The sequence below is a fragment of the Diabrotica undecimpunctata genome, chromosome 1, assembly GCF_040954645.1.
Source record: "Diabrotica undecimpunctata isolate CICGRU chromosome 1, icDiaUnde3, whole genome shotgun sequence".
In the NCBI taxonomy this organism is placed as follows: Eukaryota; Metazoa; Arthropoda; class Insecta; order Coleoptera; family Chrysomelidae; genus Diabrotica; species Diabrotica undecimpunctata.
In genome coordinates, this window is record NC_092803.1 from 50,536,238 (window position 1) to 50,551,270 (window position 15,033).

Below are 15,033 nucleotides of genomic sequence, written 5' to 3' on the forward strand. Positions count from 1 at the left end.
TCAATTCTGATGGAGGCTAGAAAAACGGCTCCTCGCAGCGAGGCTATGGTGTGTGACGTCAGCAGTCGTATAGACAACTTGTTTCGTATACATATTTACGAAGTGTGACCAGTTCTTTAAGTATTTAATCACTGATAATGAAGCCAAATAAGTGGTGTTTTGTTCTTGGGTGTCTAAATACATCTAAAAACAATTCTGAGATTTTTATTACAGTTCCAAACAATTTAACACCATATTCACATAAAATTGTCAAACCACAGGTTTTCATATCTGTACCTCGGAGGGATACAACACTATGTCCATTTTGTCAATTTTGACACTTTTACAGACTAATAATTAACTTTTTTATTAAAAGGAATTTAACTTTATTTAAAGGAATAGAGCACTAGGTCCTAAACCATTTCCTGATAAAGAAAGTGACCTTTAAAAGAACACCAAGTCAATTTTTACGTAGAGGGATAAAACACCATGTGGACTTAATGTTTTGTCCCTCTACGCATGTGAATTACCTCCGCGCATATCTCTATGATAAGAGGTAGACTGTTAGTGATCTAATAATAATACTTTTGCCATTTATGGTGTGTTTACAGTGGTTTGTTACTAACAATAAGAACAATGAACCATAATTCTCGTAGGAGAAAGATTCTTGAAGTACCTACTAAAAAGTTCTGCGAATTCTTCTACTGCATTTACAGGTAAGCTACCTTTTTGCTCATTATTTTTAAATTATTAAAAAAACATAACCTCAAAAGGGTAATGTAGTGATTTGATACCAACCTTAGACTAGCAATATTATTAAATCTTTTACAACCAATATTATACGCCTCGTTTAATTTCAGAATCAAATAATACACCAAGCAATGATGTTTTAAATGAAGAGCATATTATTAGAGATGCCTTGAGTTTTGATAACGAAGATCAGTCTGATATAGACAAAAGTTCTGATAAACTATTCGTAGTGGAAATGAAATAAGATCTGCATTACTAAAATGGGTAGATACCATCATTCCTGACAGTAACATAAAAGAAATCATACTATGGTCTTACAAATGTTACGGCCAGAATAAAAATGTTAGCATTAATACTTGTTTAAAAAAGTAAAAATTATCATCCAGAAGTTTCTACTAAAGAGTAATACCCACATGGAGGCAGACACTGTCCATGCGCTGATAGAGCGAAAGAGAAAAAACTTAACATTTCTATTTACACACCCTGGGACTGGCAGCAATTAGTCAGACAAACCTCAATGAAATATACCGTACATACTATGGAACTAGAAGATTTTAAAAATTTAAGGTCTTTGTATGATATCAAAACATCTTAAAATCGGGCTTTGATTAATAGAAAAGAGACATTAACAAACAACAAGTTCTTCTGTCAAACTGTGTTTAACTGCAAGTTAAACAAAACAGCATTGGAACTCTGTTTTCAAACAGTAATTTTTGTAATGTATTGAAACCCAGTACTTGTTACTTAAAGCTCTTTATTCCTTGCTGCCATTTTACATCTTAATAATTAGGTTAGTTCTTTTTATTTTTTATATTGACAGATAGTCCATATCTTATTTTGGCCTTGTATGTAACACTATTACAGCCAGTAGCTGTCTACTCTACTAGTTGCGACACTACATCTCTCCATCCTTAAGATATGAATTTATAAATTCAACCTCTCAGGAGGCTTAATAATGCGGCGAGGTCTATCGCAACTATTAGAGCTATCAACCCTATTGCTAATATTACATTTATTGTCACTAGGATTACTTTTACAATTATCCTGTTTATTTTCATTTACACCCACACCATCAGCTGCTGTCGACATTTCCCAATTTTGAGGTAATATCGGATTGGCTCGCACTTCAGAGTCTTTCAGATGTCTAGCTTGCACTCCCAACACTCCCGTAATATCCACTACCGCATTATCATCACTATCTTCTGACAACAAAACCTCCTCCTTATTATCATACCCTTCCCCTTCCCTATATTCACCTTTCTCTTTCTCAACTGACTCCCCTTTTTCCAACTCAAAATGAATATCATCATAGAACATTCCTAACTTAAGTATTTGATCAATATGTCGTTTCCAAAGCAATTTATCATTTTGAATTGGTTTACATATATAAGTTATTTGCCCTATTTTAGACACAATTATCGCTTTTACCCATGAAGGCTTATTCAAATTCCTATAGTCTTTAGTGTAAACCACCTCACCCTCTTCAAAGGTAACTTGTCTAGCACCATGATATTTAATTTGATTGGCCCTAGCCTTTTCTCTCATTGTACTTGTTAAAAAGTCTAAACGTGTTTTAATATGTCTGCCAAACATGAGTTTGGAAGGGGTTTCCCCTGTTGAACTGTGAGGTGTATTTCTATATGAAAACAAATATTTGCTAATAAGCTCAGACAAATCCCTATGATCTGATACATGATCTACAAACAACTTACTCATTGAACTTTTAAAATGTTTTACACTATTCTCTGCTGCTCCGTTTGTTGAGGGGTGATATGGGGGCGAAGTATTGTGAATGATGCCATTCATTCTACAAAATGTTTCAAATTCTGTACTAACAAACTGTGGGCCATTATCTGATATTATGGTGTTTGGCAATCCAAATCTGGCAAAACACTCTCTCAGACATTTAATAGTGGAGTTTGTATCAATTTTATTCATAATAAAAACTTCTGGCCACTTTGAATATGAGTCTATCAATATCATACACATTTTTCCTTTTATGGGTCCTAAAAAATCTATATGTATGCGATCAAAGACACCTTTGGCTTCTTGAAACTTTATTAATACTGACTTCTGAGGATTCTGTGAGTTTTTCATACATGGCTCACAGTTTTTTACATATGTTTCAATTTCTGAATCAAGGTTTGGCCACCAGAAATATTGCCTCGCTATTGTCTTCATTCTTACCATTCCATTATGGGCTCCATGTATCTCCTCCAATAACTGCTTCCTAACTTTCTCTGGAACAATTACTCTAAAGCCCCACATTAGCAACCCATTGTCTATCCCTAATTCCAATTGCCTCCTTTTAAAAGGTTTCAACTCCTCTGCTACTTCATCTGGCCAACCATCTCTTACAAACCGGTAAACTTTCCCTAGTATAAAATCTAGTCTAGTTTCTCTGATCAAAATATCTGCACTAATGGGCACCTTGTCTTCTACTAAAAAGTTAAAATAATCATATGTAATCTCTCCTTCCTCCTTTGTTGCATGTGGAAGCCTAGAAAGACCATCAGCACCTCCATTCTGACAACCCTTGACATATTGAAAAGTATAATTAAATCCACTCAAGAAAAATGCCCACCTTTGAAGTCTACCTGCAGCCATCTGAGGAATTCCTTTATTTTCCCCAAATATTGCTTGAAGTGGCTTATGATCAGAACATAAAGTAAACTTGTGACCCATGAGGTACTGATAAAACTTTTTTACTCCCCAGAAAACTGCTAAGGCTTCCTTATGGATTACTGAATAATTAGATTCTGCTTTGTTTAATAACCTAGATGCAAAACTGATTGGCCTTTCTGAACCATCTGGGAAAGTATGCAAAAGCACACAACCTATACCTGCCTCTGAACTATCACATACCAACTTTATTGGTTTAACTGGATCAAAATATACTAAATTTTGCTCTGACAATATTGCTGCTTTTGCATTTTCAAAAGATCTTTCACATTCTTTGGACCAAATGAAAGGAGTATCTTTTTTTAGCAATTTATACAAAGGACTGAGCACAGATGATAAATTCGGTACAAATTTTCCATAATAATTGACCATACCCACAAAAGCTTTAATTTCTGTTACATTTTTAGGTCTAGGAATCTCTGAAATAGCTTTAGTTTTATCTGGGTCTTTATGTAGACCTCCTTTATTTATATAGTGTCCTAAATACCGTATTTCTGGTTGAAAAAATTTACATTTATTCAAGTTAAGTCTGAACCCTGCCTTATACAGTCTATTCTAACACTACCTGTAAGTTTTTTAAATGCTCGTCTCTATTCTTTCCTGTGACCACAATATCGTCCATGAAGTTAATGGTTCCTTTAGCTCCTAGCAAAACTTTTTCTAATATTTTCTGAAAAATGGCACAGGCTGGTTTGGTACCATAGGGTAACCTGTTTACTTTATATATACCTCTATGCGTACTCCAAGATAACAATAATTTTGTACTTTCCTCTAATTCTAATTGATTATAAGCATTCCTTCAATCTAGCTTTGTAAAATGTTCCCCACCCTGAAGAGCAGTAAAAAGCTCCTCAATACGAGGTAAAGGATATTTTACATCATGTAGAAATCTGTTTACCGTTACCTTGTAGTCAGCGCATAAACGTATCTTTCCATCCTCTTTATTTATTGGCACTAAAGGTGTACCCCATTCAGAGTTTTCAATTAAAGAAATTACTCCCTTTTCAACCAACTGATCTAATTCTTTATTAATTGATTCCTTAAATAGAAAAGGCACAGGCCGTGGTTTATAAAAAATAGGTTTGACCATTGGTTGCACCTGTAATTTCACCTTTTCATACTTAAAACAACCTAATTCATCTTTGAATAAACCTTCATATGTACTTAATAACTCAGTTAAATTATTACTCTCTATTTTGTTTACATGTTGATCAAATGTAATTTGTATTTTAAAAAGTTTTATTAAGTCTCTTCCTACTAATGGAGTACTCCCGTTTTTAACAATGACTAACTTACACTTATGCATAATATCCTGATATTTGACTTCTGCAATAAATTCTCCTTCCGGAGTAATCACTGAACCATTATAGCATTTTAATCTAGTATTGGTAGGTTTTAACCAGGTTTTATCAAATTTCTGTTTAAAAATATTGTCTGGTATCACTGATATACCAGCTCCGGAGTCTATCTCCATTAATAGGGGCTGACCATTTATAAATAATTCTATTTTAGAAGGTTTAACATATTCATTACTTACATAGTACATTTCAACATAATCAATTGTCTCTTCTTCTTTTCGCTGGAATTGTTCCTCCTCAATTGCCTCCACTGACACGTAATTGCTTCTTTTCCCAGGACATACTTGAGCCAAATGCCCTGTTTTGCTACATAATCTGCAACGATATGTCTTATAACGACAAGCTGAAAACACATGATTCCCTTTTCCACAGTGCTGGCATTTTGAATTCTGCATCGTGTTGTTTTCTCTAATTCTTTGGTTCTGGTTGGCCCCTGCTGTTTGAGACCTTCTCACTGAACCTACTGCATGGATCTCTGTGGTACAATTTACTTGTTCAAAAGTTGCCTCTTTTTTTAAAGCTATCTCCACCAAAGCCTCAAAACTTAGGGTATGTTCTTCTTCACATAAACGATCCAATATAGGCCCCTTCTTTAGTCCTGTGATGAACTTATCTTTAAGTACAGAACTCAATATATTACCAAACTTACATTCACTCGCTTTGCTTTTTAGACGAGCATACCACTGCCGTATAGTTTCTTTGAACACTGATATTCTTTTAGTAAATTGTTTCCGTAGAATTGTACATAGCTCAACATATGTTTTGTGTTTTGGTTTGACTGGATCACATATGTCCCGTAAAGTTTTATAAGCTTGTTCCCCAATCAGTGTAAGTAGAACTGACACCTTCTTGTCTTCTTCTACGTAGTTTGCACAAAAATACTGCTCCAGGCGTTCTTCCCATGTGGTCCAATCGTCTCCCAATCTGAATTCTGCCATGGATCCAATGGTAGTTCTTAACACTGTTGGCACTAAGCCTTCCGCCATTTCTATATGTATTTATTTTTCCTCGTCGCCAATTGTAATGTATTGAAACCCAGTACTTGTTACTTAAAGCTCTTTATTCCTTGCTGCCATTTTACATCTTAATAATTAGGTTAGTTCTTTTTATTTTTTATATTGACAGATAGTCCATATCTTATTTTGGCCTTGTATGTAACACTATTACAGCCAGTAGCTGTCTACTCTACTAGTTGCGACACTACAATTTTCATGACGAAAACCAGGAGATTGACTTTGTTAGGTTTCGAAGGCGACACCTTACATTGCCAAAAGATTTGCAACTGGTATCACAAAGTCCAATACTTATATCACAACAAAAGTATAACGATCTATTGGCATTACTGTCAAATGTTCCTACATTTTGCCATGATTTTTATCAAAACTTAAAGCATACCTACTAGTAATACTAATAGTGACTATCCAGAAGGAGAGGATGACCATCCATCCTTGAGGATGACTGAGTGGTTTGTACCTAAAATGCCATTTTTACATACATATTTGTATTTGTAAAGGAAAATTGTATGGTTAAATAAATTTTGTCAGTAAAAGTCAAATAATAGGATTGTAGTTGTTATTGAATACCCCATACTAACTTTTACAGTACAATAACTTTATTAGATGGATACAACACCATGTCCGTTAAAAGGGTTAAAAACACGGGAACAAATTTGTTTTTAATTATAACAAATGTATTATGTAAATAACAATAAACAGAATGTTCTAGTAAAATATTGTTTCGATATCTCAATAAATAGCTGCAACAATAATACTTTTTGATGAAAAAAAGTTTAAAACTGCTCTCCTGTAAAGTTTTAAAAATGAACATAGTGTTGATTCCTTCCGAGGTACATATATTTGCATTTATTTTTTTTTCTAACTTGCATAATAACTGCCTTTTCTAGTTTTTCCCTCTCTTTGTAGCAAACACCACTTATTTGGCTTCATTATCACTGTATAAATACTTAAAGAACTGATTACACTTCGTAAATACGTATATACAAGTTGTCGATACGACTGCTGACGTCACACACCGTAGCCTCTCTGCGAGGAGCCGTTTTTCTAGCCTCCATCAAAATTAAAATTAAGAATTGATTTATCTTAAAAAATATATATTTTTAAACAATGTCATGTTTACTATATTTTTATATAGTTTATAATCTATTGAATTTAATTGAATTTAACTATATTTAAAAATTTGTGAACATCCCTACTCTAACAGCTTTATGGTTCTACCCTAGAATGAGACACATAGAAGCGACATAGCGGTCCAAAAGCGTGTACCATTTTTGTATACGCATGCCCGATTCTGGTTGTATTACTGTCAAAAACACGTGCTTATTCTTTAATTCTGGTTGTTTTCGATAGTCCGTAGGCGTCTATGGTAAATACTCGACACAACAAGTGCATTTGACCATTTATATAATTTATTTATAGTTAAAAGGTTATAGTTATAGTTTATAGTTAAATATATAAGTTTATAGTTAAAAGTTTAATTTATATTTAAAATGTCTGGATATATTTGTGCGATTCGCGGATGTTCATCTGTGACAGGAAAAGGAATAAGTTTATTTAGATTTCCTAAGAATAATAACAGGTAATTACTATTGCTTTGTAATTATTATTAGTTATTACTAATTACATATTAGTATTGGTTTGACTTTCGAACAGTAAGCCGACGCCGACGTGTCTGTCCGAGCTATAAAAAAATAAACTTTGGTCTGCCAAGGGATACCTAGTTCAAAATGAAAACATTAAATTTGGTGTCAGTGCTATTTCTTTTATTGAAAGACGCAAGTCTCCGAAGGCTCAGGTCAAAAAATCAACAGATGGTGGCCAAATGTCGGCGCGCTCGAAGACAACAATACGAATATAGTATTTTTAAGAAATAAAAATATATAGAGGGTTTTATACACGAGAATATTTGATTTAAGAGGCGCAAAATTTGGGGCAAATGTTTTTTAAATGTATTCATTTTTTTCGAATCCTGAAAAAACTAATAAGTATTTTTGAAAAATTTAAACGCAGAATGAAAGACCACATTATCACTGAGGGCCAAAAGTCCCCGAAAACTTTTATAATGTTTATTATAATAAGTTACAGGGGTGAAAAAAAAGAGAAAATTTAGTGTGATTTTTAATTTCAAATATCTCATTCAAAAAAACTTTTTGTTTATTCTAAGGGACTTTCGGCCCTCGGTAATAATGTAATCTTTCATTCTGTGTTTAAATTTTACAAAAATATTTGTTAGTTTTCTCAGGATTCCAAAAAAATGTTAAAAAGCATTGGCCCGAAATTTTGCGTCTACGCTCTTAAACGAAACAAAGAAATTACTAAAATGCTCAAACTAAAAATTGTTGGAAACATAATTAGACCGATAATTGGGAAAATCTTAAAATTCCAACAGAACAAGACTTCAAAATTGCAAAAACATGGTTGCAAATAAACAAACTTACATTAAATTATGAAAAAACTAAATAGGTACTCATCTACTTTTTGCTATATACAAAAGTTGTCTGCCAATTTTTAATTCGTTAAATATAAATAAAAAAAATCAAATATATGGATCGAAATACATAAAATATTTAGGAGTTTTAAATGGGAATTACAAATAAAAAATATTAAAACTTTATTTGTTGTATATCTCAATATTTAGTGACACTTTTGTGACTTCATCAGGAGAAAACTGAAAATTTATTAAGATTAGATATTGACAGAAGTTAAATATTTCATTACTTACAATATACTTAGAATATACTAATACCATAGAATAACAGTGCTAATACTCTTATAATTGTAAGTAATAAAGTATTATTTATAAATACAGAAAAGGTTCTTTGTTTAAAATTTGTTCTGTTAAAAATTTGTAGTGCCAAAGTGTGGATAGAAGCTTGCAGACGAGAAGATTTGTTATTCAAAATGGATTCACTTTATAATAATTATAGGATTTGTGAACTGCATTTTGAAGATAATGTTATTGTAAAAGGAAATAGAAGAAAAACATTGGCGCATGACGCAGTACCTTCAATATTTTCATATAATACGACAAACACAATTGACCACGGTGAAGATATCGAAGAACCACCAAAGAAGATTATCGTTTTAGGTTTGTGTACATTTAAGTTAAAAAATCATATTTTTCGAAAGCAATATTTTATGCTGATATATTTTCACGCTGAGGTTTTTTTAGAGAATGTTATTGTTTCGGGATCGACCCCACAATTAAAAGAAACAGACAAATTAATTTCAAATTCTGAATGTTTACCTGCTGTTGTTCAAGGTAGGTATATAATTTGACCTAATTGGAGTGGAAGTTAGATTGAGTTCAACTTAGTTACAAGAGGTTGTAATACCAGACAATAATTTCACCCCAATTTTTTTTCACCCCTGTAACTTATTAAAGTAAACATTATAGAAGTTTTCAAGGACTTTCGGCCCTCAGTAATAATGTAGTCTTTCATTCTGCGTTTAAATTTTTCAAAAATACTTTAAATAATAGTTTTTTCAGGATTCGGAAAAAATGAATGCATTTAAAAAACATTGGCCCGAAATTTTGCGCCTACGCTCTTAAGAATTTATATTGTGTGATATGCCCACTGACTATTAATTTTCTGGTTGTTAGCTGTCATTGGCGGCTTGGCCACGTAACTTCAAAGGACTGTCGCTTCTCTGTGTTGGGTTGTTCTACAGTGATTCGAAATTGACATTGAACAAAACTGGCCGACTACCGGTCAAATCACCCTAAACATTCTTTTAAATTTAAATTAAAATTTAATTTTGTTTATAGAATACACAAATTCACACAATTTAAATGTAGTTCGACGAATGTAATGACGATCTGAACAAGTTCCAGTAACTAACTATAAAATATATATAATACATTAACAAAAGGGTATTCAGGTACCAGTGGCGGCTAACTAATTTTTTAATGATTTCTCTGTTCATTTTAACTTCTGCGTTGTATCTAATTTTTGCGATTTTTGATTTTTCATCTAGCAAATCGCGAACAGAAAACGCCCTCTTCTGTACATTCTAAAAGGACAGGAAATTACTTAAATGTTCCTTGCAACTGGAATGTTTTTTTAAGGAGGCAGACATAGTTTTTAAATCAAAGTATCCTTCACAATTCTATACACATTTTTTATTAGAAAATAACAAACACGGCCAACAATATAGTCTGTTTTTCGTAATACTTCCAGACAACCATTTGTAGACATCATACCAAGAGCAATTAAAAGTACGCATCTTTTTCCCATCTTTTTGGTCAATACGCAATGTTGGAGTAGGCTTTTCATTCATAATAATTTTTTTTCTATCAATTTCAGTTCTTCTAAATAATGGCGAGTCCAATAGTGAAACAACAATGTCCAAACACTCACTATCAACATTACTATTACTGCAACCTGGTAAAGCGTCATAAAAACTCAGTTTTATGTATCAGTTATAAAACAATCTCACATACCTACAAGGTATAATATGTATTATATATAAGTTGCATACAATCAGGCGATATAGAAATCACGCAAATGTGATTTTTTTTCTTCGAATTTTACGAATTTTTTTAAATTTATTTGGACAACCATGCACTTGTTTACAATTGTGTTGTTTGTTTAAAAATATGTTACAATTATAGATTAGGTATGTTACATATTTTTTTATCATAATTTAAAAGAAAATTTATATTACAATTCGATAATTACGTTACAAGTGACAACGATGGTCGGTGTAGGCCCGATCGTCTGGTGCCTAAACAGCAAGCATAAACACGACAATATAAATCGTTGTCCGGCAAGCTGCTTAACTTCAAACGCTTTTTGTACGGGGATCTTATGTGAGCTGGGTCGGCCAGTTCCGATCGGAACTATTAAAGATATTTAAAATGCCTGAATACGATTCGATGCTTTCTGTGGTAATATAATAACTTAGTTGTTTTAACAGACACTAATGTATTGAGTGATTTAGTACATTTAAAAGTTATTTACATGCATTAACATAATATTTAAATATATGTTTTTCAATTTTAAAGCTCTTAAAATTATTGGGTAGGCCCGGCCTATCCTGCCTACCCCCAAAAGCCGCCACTGTCAGGTACCATTTCATCACAAAATTATAAGAAAATAGTCATAAAATTGAAATCTGCTGAACATCTGTTGCAACCTGGCTACTAATGTTTTCCAAGTTTTGACAGTATTGCCAAGTTTATTTGCTAATCTACCAAAGGCCAATTATAATTTTTTTTTCTAATAACTGCAACTAATATCAAAACAAACAAATATTCATTCGTTCGTGTTTTATGTAAATTTAATTTTTTTTTTAAAATACCCGATTTCATAAAATAATATAATAAAAATGTACTGTTTCAAAGCATATTTGAGGCATAAAACATATACATAATAAGGACATGGCAATACCGCAAACACAAATTTGAAATTTGACTGTAATGACTAGCGTCTAGCCGTTGGCAGGTCAGGATAATCCTGACCAATCCAATCGCACTTGATTTTGTGTGTGGCGCGTCATTCAAATTATGTACAGGTTTGAAGTTTGAATGTAACAGTTCTCATATCACGAAACGTTCTCAGATTGTTCACACAAACAAGAAGTTATGTTTAATTGTGTTTTGAATACAGTTTTATTATTTTACATATTATAAATTATTATTATCTTATTGTGAGTTGGCAACAAGTGACAAGACAGAGACAGTGACACAAAGGGAGTGGGAGTGGGAGGGCGTGTCTGCTTGTCACTTATTATTATCATAGTATAAAAATTTGTGGTTAAACTGTGTTATTATTATAGATCATAGTTGTTGTTATGTTGTTGTATAATAACCAATATCAAATATCAGCAATAGTCTGACGTTCAGATATACTTAGAAGTAACTGTCCAATATCAGTTTGATGTCCAATGTGTGTTTTTATAAAATTGACTTCAACTTTTTCTGCCAATTGAACCACAACCTTGAGACCTGCTGGGCAAAATCCACCAATTTTTATACTGCTTTTCATTTTTAAGTGCCTCTTTCCTTTGCTTTCAGAATTAAAGCAGCCTGACCTATGACACAGAAACTTCATTGTTTTGTGAGTCTGTGGAAAAGTTCTCTACTTTAAAGTATTTTGTTTTTGTACTACTTTCAATAGAACATTTCCACTCCTGAAAAGAAGCTAAATTGGAAAATTGAAGTGTTTCACTTTCTAGGATCAGGTTGTGTTCTTCTTGGAAGTGAGTGTGGAATTCTGCAACATAACTTGAATGAAAATTACACAAGGGACACTTCTTGAATCTTGTGACACAAAGGGTGAGGGCTTACCTGCTTGTCACTTATTATAGATCATAGTTGTTGTATAATAAAAATAATAATCACAATAAGATGGTATATACGTGGAAGTGATAATAATAAATATTTAAAACAAGTTATATCATTTATGTATACTTCCAATATATATGATAATAAATCTCCCAGATATAACATGGTCCAGGTGTAGTGTTTACAGAGAACAAATATAATAATGGAAAGTTTTAAGTTCTTCAGTGGAATTCATATACCTGGATAAACTTTTGATCCTAAAGGAGTAGATGATAATGCTTTACAAGAAATACTGCTAGGATAAATAGATTTAAATTTACGAAAAACAGAAATGTGCAGGCTTTCAGAAGCAGGCAAAACTTTTACAAGAAAAACAGGTAAATGCAGTCAGAAAAAGGAGTTCCCAAGTAGAGACTGACCCAAAAGGAAGAACTTTTAACTGAGTTTTTTTATGTGGAAATATTGTTAAATTTAATATACCTATGTATATATGTTATTCAGTAAATCACTACAGTTGACAAAGAATTACTTTATTAATATTGTAAGTCCTTGTATGTATACCTCTAATATGTAATACAGTCGGAAAAATGAAAGATTACCCATAAATGATCATATCAATCACTTATTTTGTATTTGCTGTCTTTTTCTATAACAAACATTTGTTATTTATAGAAAAAGACAGCAAATACAAAATAAGTGATTGATATGATCCTTCATGGGTAATCTTTCATTTTTCTGGCTGTATATCTGCCAGATATAACAAAGCTAAAGGGACTAAGCATTTTTTATCTTTATAGAGAGTTATAGCGAGTGAATGAATAAAACAACCAAATTTATAATAATTTTTAATATCTTAAAAAATACATGTTTATAAATTATTATTTGCACACAGTCTGATAACCTGAAATTAATAGCAAACTACTAGTTTTTATGTTTAATAAAAAAGTAGAATAGCTACTGTTTTGAAACTAAACTTAAAGATAGCAAGTCAGTTTCTTCAGAACTTGGTTTCTGAATTTTGGTTCTGGTATTTTTCATTTTCTTTTTTGTAGAAAATAGCCTACGTTGCATTTGAATCTTTTTATTATGAGGGACATTGATGTTCGTAGATGCAGGACTGGAAAAATTCGATACAGTTAATGCTGATAGTGTTGGTGCAATTGGCGCAATTGCTTTTTCAAAAACCTCGAGCTGTTGGAGAGAAGTAGCGGAATCCAGCAGTTCCAAAAATTTCACTTTTATACTCTCTTTTTTATTATTGAATGTAGCTGTTGAATTTTCTTCTTTTTTACTTATTTCTGTAAGAATACATTCTTCGACTTTATTTTTAGAAATATCAGTAGGGGGTTGATTTCCACTGTTGGACTCTAAAACTACAAACAGAACTATATTAACAAACAAAACCAATATCTGTACTTCTTTAACCTTCAATAACATTAAAATCAATTGTCAATCCAGAACCATAAATTAAATGTGTGAGTTGCAGCAAATAAAAATATTTGTTAGTTATATTACTATTGTTTTTACCTTGTAAATTTTCTTGGTTTTCAGAATGTAAACCTCTGTATCTGCACAAGAGGTGAATGTGTTTACACATATTCCATTTGATTGCAGAATCTATGCAGGAACACCTGTATCGGTGGGTGGATACATGAGCCACATTCAGTACAAAATATCTCACATTTGCAGTTTATTTCATTTTCTTCTACTGTATATACTTCATACTTTCTAGAGGAAGCAATGCTCCAACCATTCTCAGATGGAATTATTAAGGACATGTTCAAATCTAAGCTAATTTTGTGACGTATGCGCAATTCTTTGATTTTATTGCAAATTTTACCTTTATGTAAGACTATTAATGAATCAAACAGTTTGTCCCTGACGAATTTCATTATTGCTAAAATGGCTTTATCCAAGCATTTAACGGTTTTTCCATTTAAATATAAATACTTCAGTGTTCTGTGCATACGCTCTATGTGCATATTAGTATTTAAACCTGTATGCATCCTGTAACAATATGCCCAAAATTCTGATTTATTGGCATAATAACTTTTAAAATAATGCAAAAAGGGATGAAGATCAGGATCATTTTCCAATTGGCACTGAAACTCTTTTAACATTATCGAAAATGTGGGTACATCTGTTTCTTGTAAAATTATACGCAGTTGTTTGTATACCAGCACCTACAATACATACAGTTATTAATAAATTATATGGTTGTACTAGCATTTATAATTTTGAATTATATTTATTCACCAAAGTGTACAAACCTGTTTTTCTTTGGTGGTAATTTTACACAAATTATTTCGCCATGCTCGATCCAAGTGCCAAGTACAATACAGTCTAAAAATAGAACGAAATTACTCTTAATTATTTAAATAATAACTTTGATAACTAACCTATGCTCAGGAAGAGTCATCACTTGTATCCATGCATTATAAAATGAATCTGCTAGGTCAGACATGAAATTTTTACAGGATATTAGTCCTACTTTTTCTTTTATGGCGGAGAAAAATACAGTAAGGACCTCTTGATCGCTTCTGTTGGATATTAGAAATGCGCATGGAAATCCTTGTCTTAAATTATCCAACACTAAAACAGTATTCAGCTCAAACCCATATCCATTTGTTCCATGTGTACCATCTACACATACACAGTCCGAACCATATTTACACATTATCTCAGCTTGTGCGTCAGTCATAATAATTAAAACAAAGTCGTTAGACTTCAAGAATGGATATTTTTCATTAGTGGTTTCTTGTGCTTTGTAAAATAAAACATTTCCAGTCGCCTCCATGTCTTTTACCCATGCATCCACACTAATTCCATCAACTTTGTGGTGCCCTGAAGATGTATTTAAATTATATGCACATTCGATGTTGTACAAATCTTTTTTTGTAAGAAGATGCAATCGTTCTAACTCAGAATTTCGAACAGAGTCACGCACTTCATCTAAAAT

At 32.2% G+C, this 15,033-nt stretch overlaps 1 protein-coding gene across 1 annotated transcript; it reads right to left on the minus strand.

The window, feature by feature from the left end:
• LOC140449099 (uncharacterized) lies at positions 1-5,968 on the minus strand. Its single transcript, XM_072542242.1, has 2 exons — positions 4,949-5,968; positions 1-183 (listed from the first exon to the last, which is right to left on the minus strand). The coding sequence occupies exons 1-2, from the start codon at positions 5,753-5,755 to the stop codon at positions 1-3; spliced, it is 990 nt and encodes a 329-aa protein (XP_072398343.1). The 5' UTR covers positions 5,756-5,968.
• Between the last annotated feature and the right edge of the window lie 9,065 nt (positions 5,969-15,033).

Bases quoted from the DNA above. Each gene is read 5' to 3' on its own strand.
- LOC140449099 (XM_072542242.1), bottom strand. From the start codon at position 5,755: ATGGCGGAAGGCTTAGTGCCAACAGTGTTAAGAACTACCATTGGATCC. The intron at 184-4,948 runs GTAAGTAATGAA...AATTGTTTTTAG, and splicing joins ATTATGTTGAAATGTACTAT to ATGTATTTAGACACCCAAGA.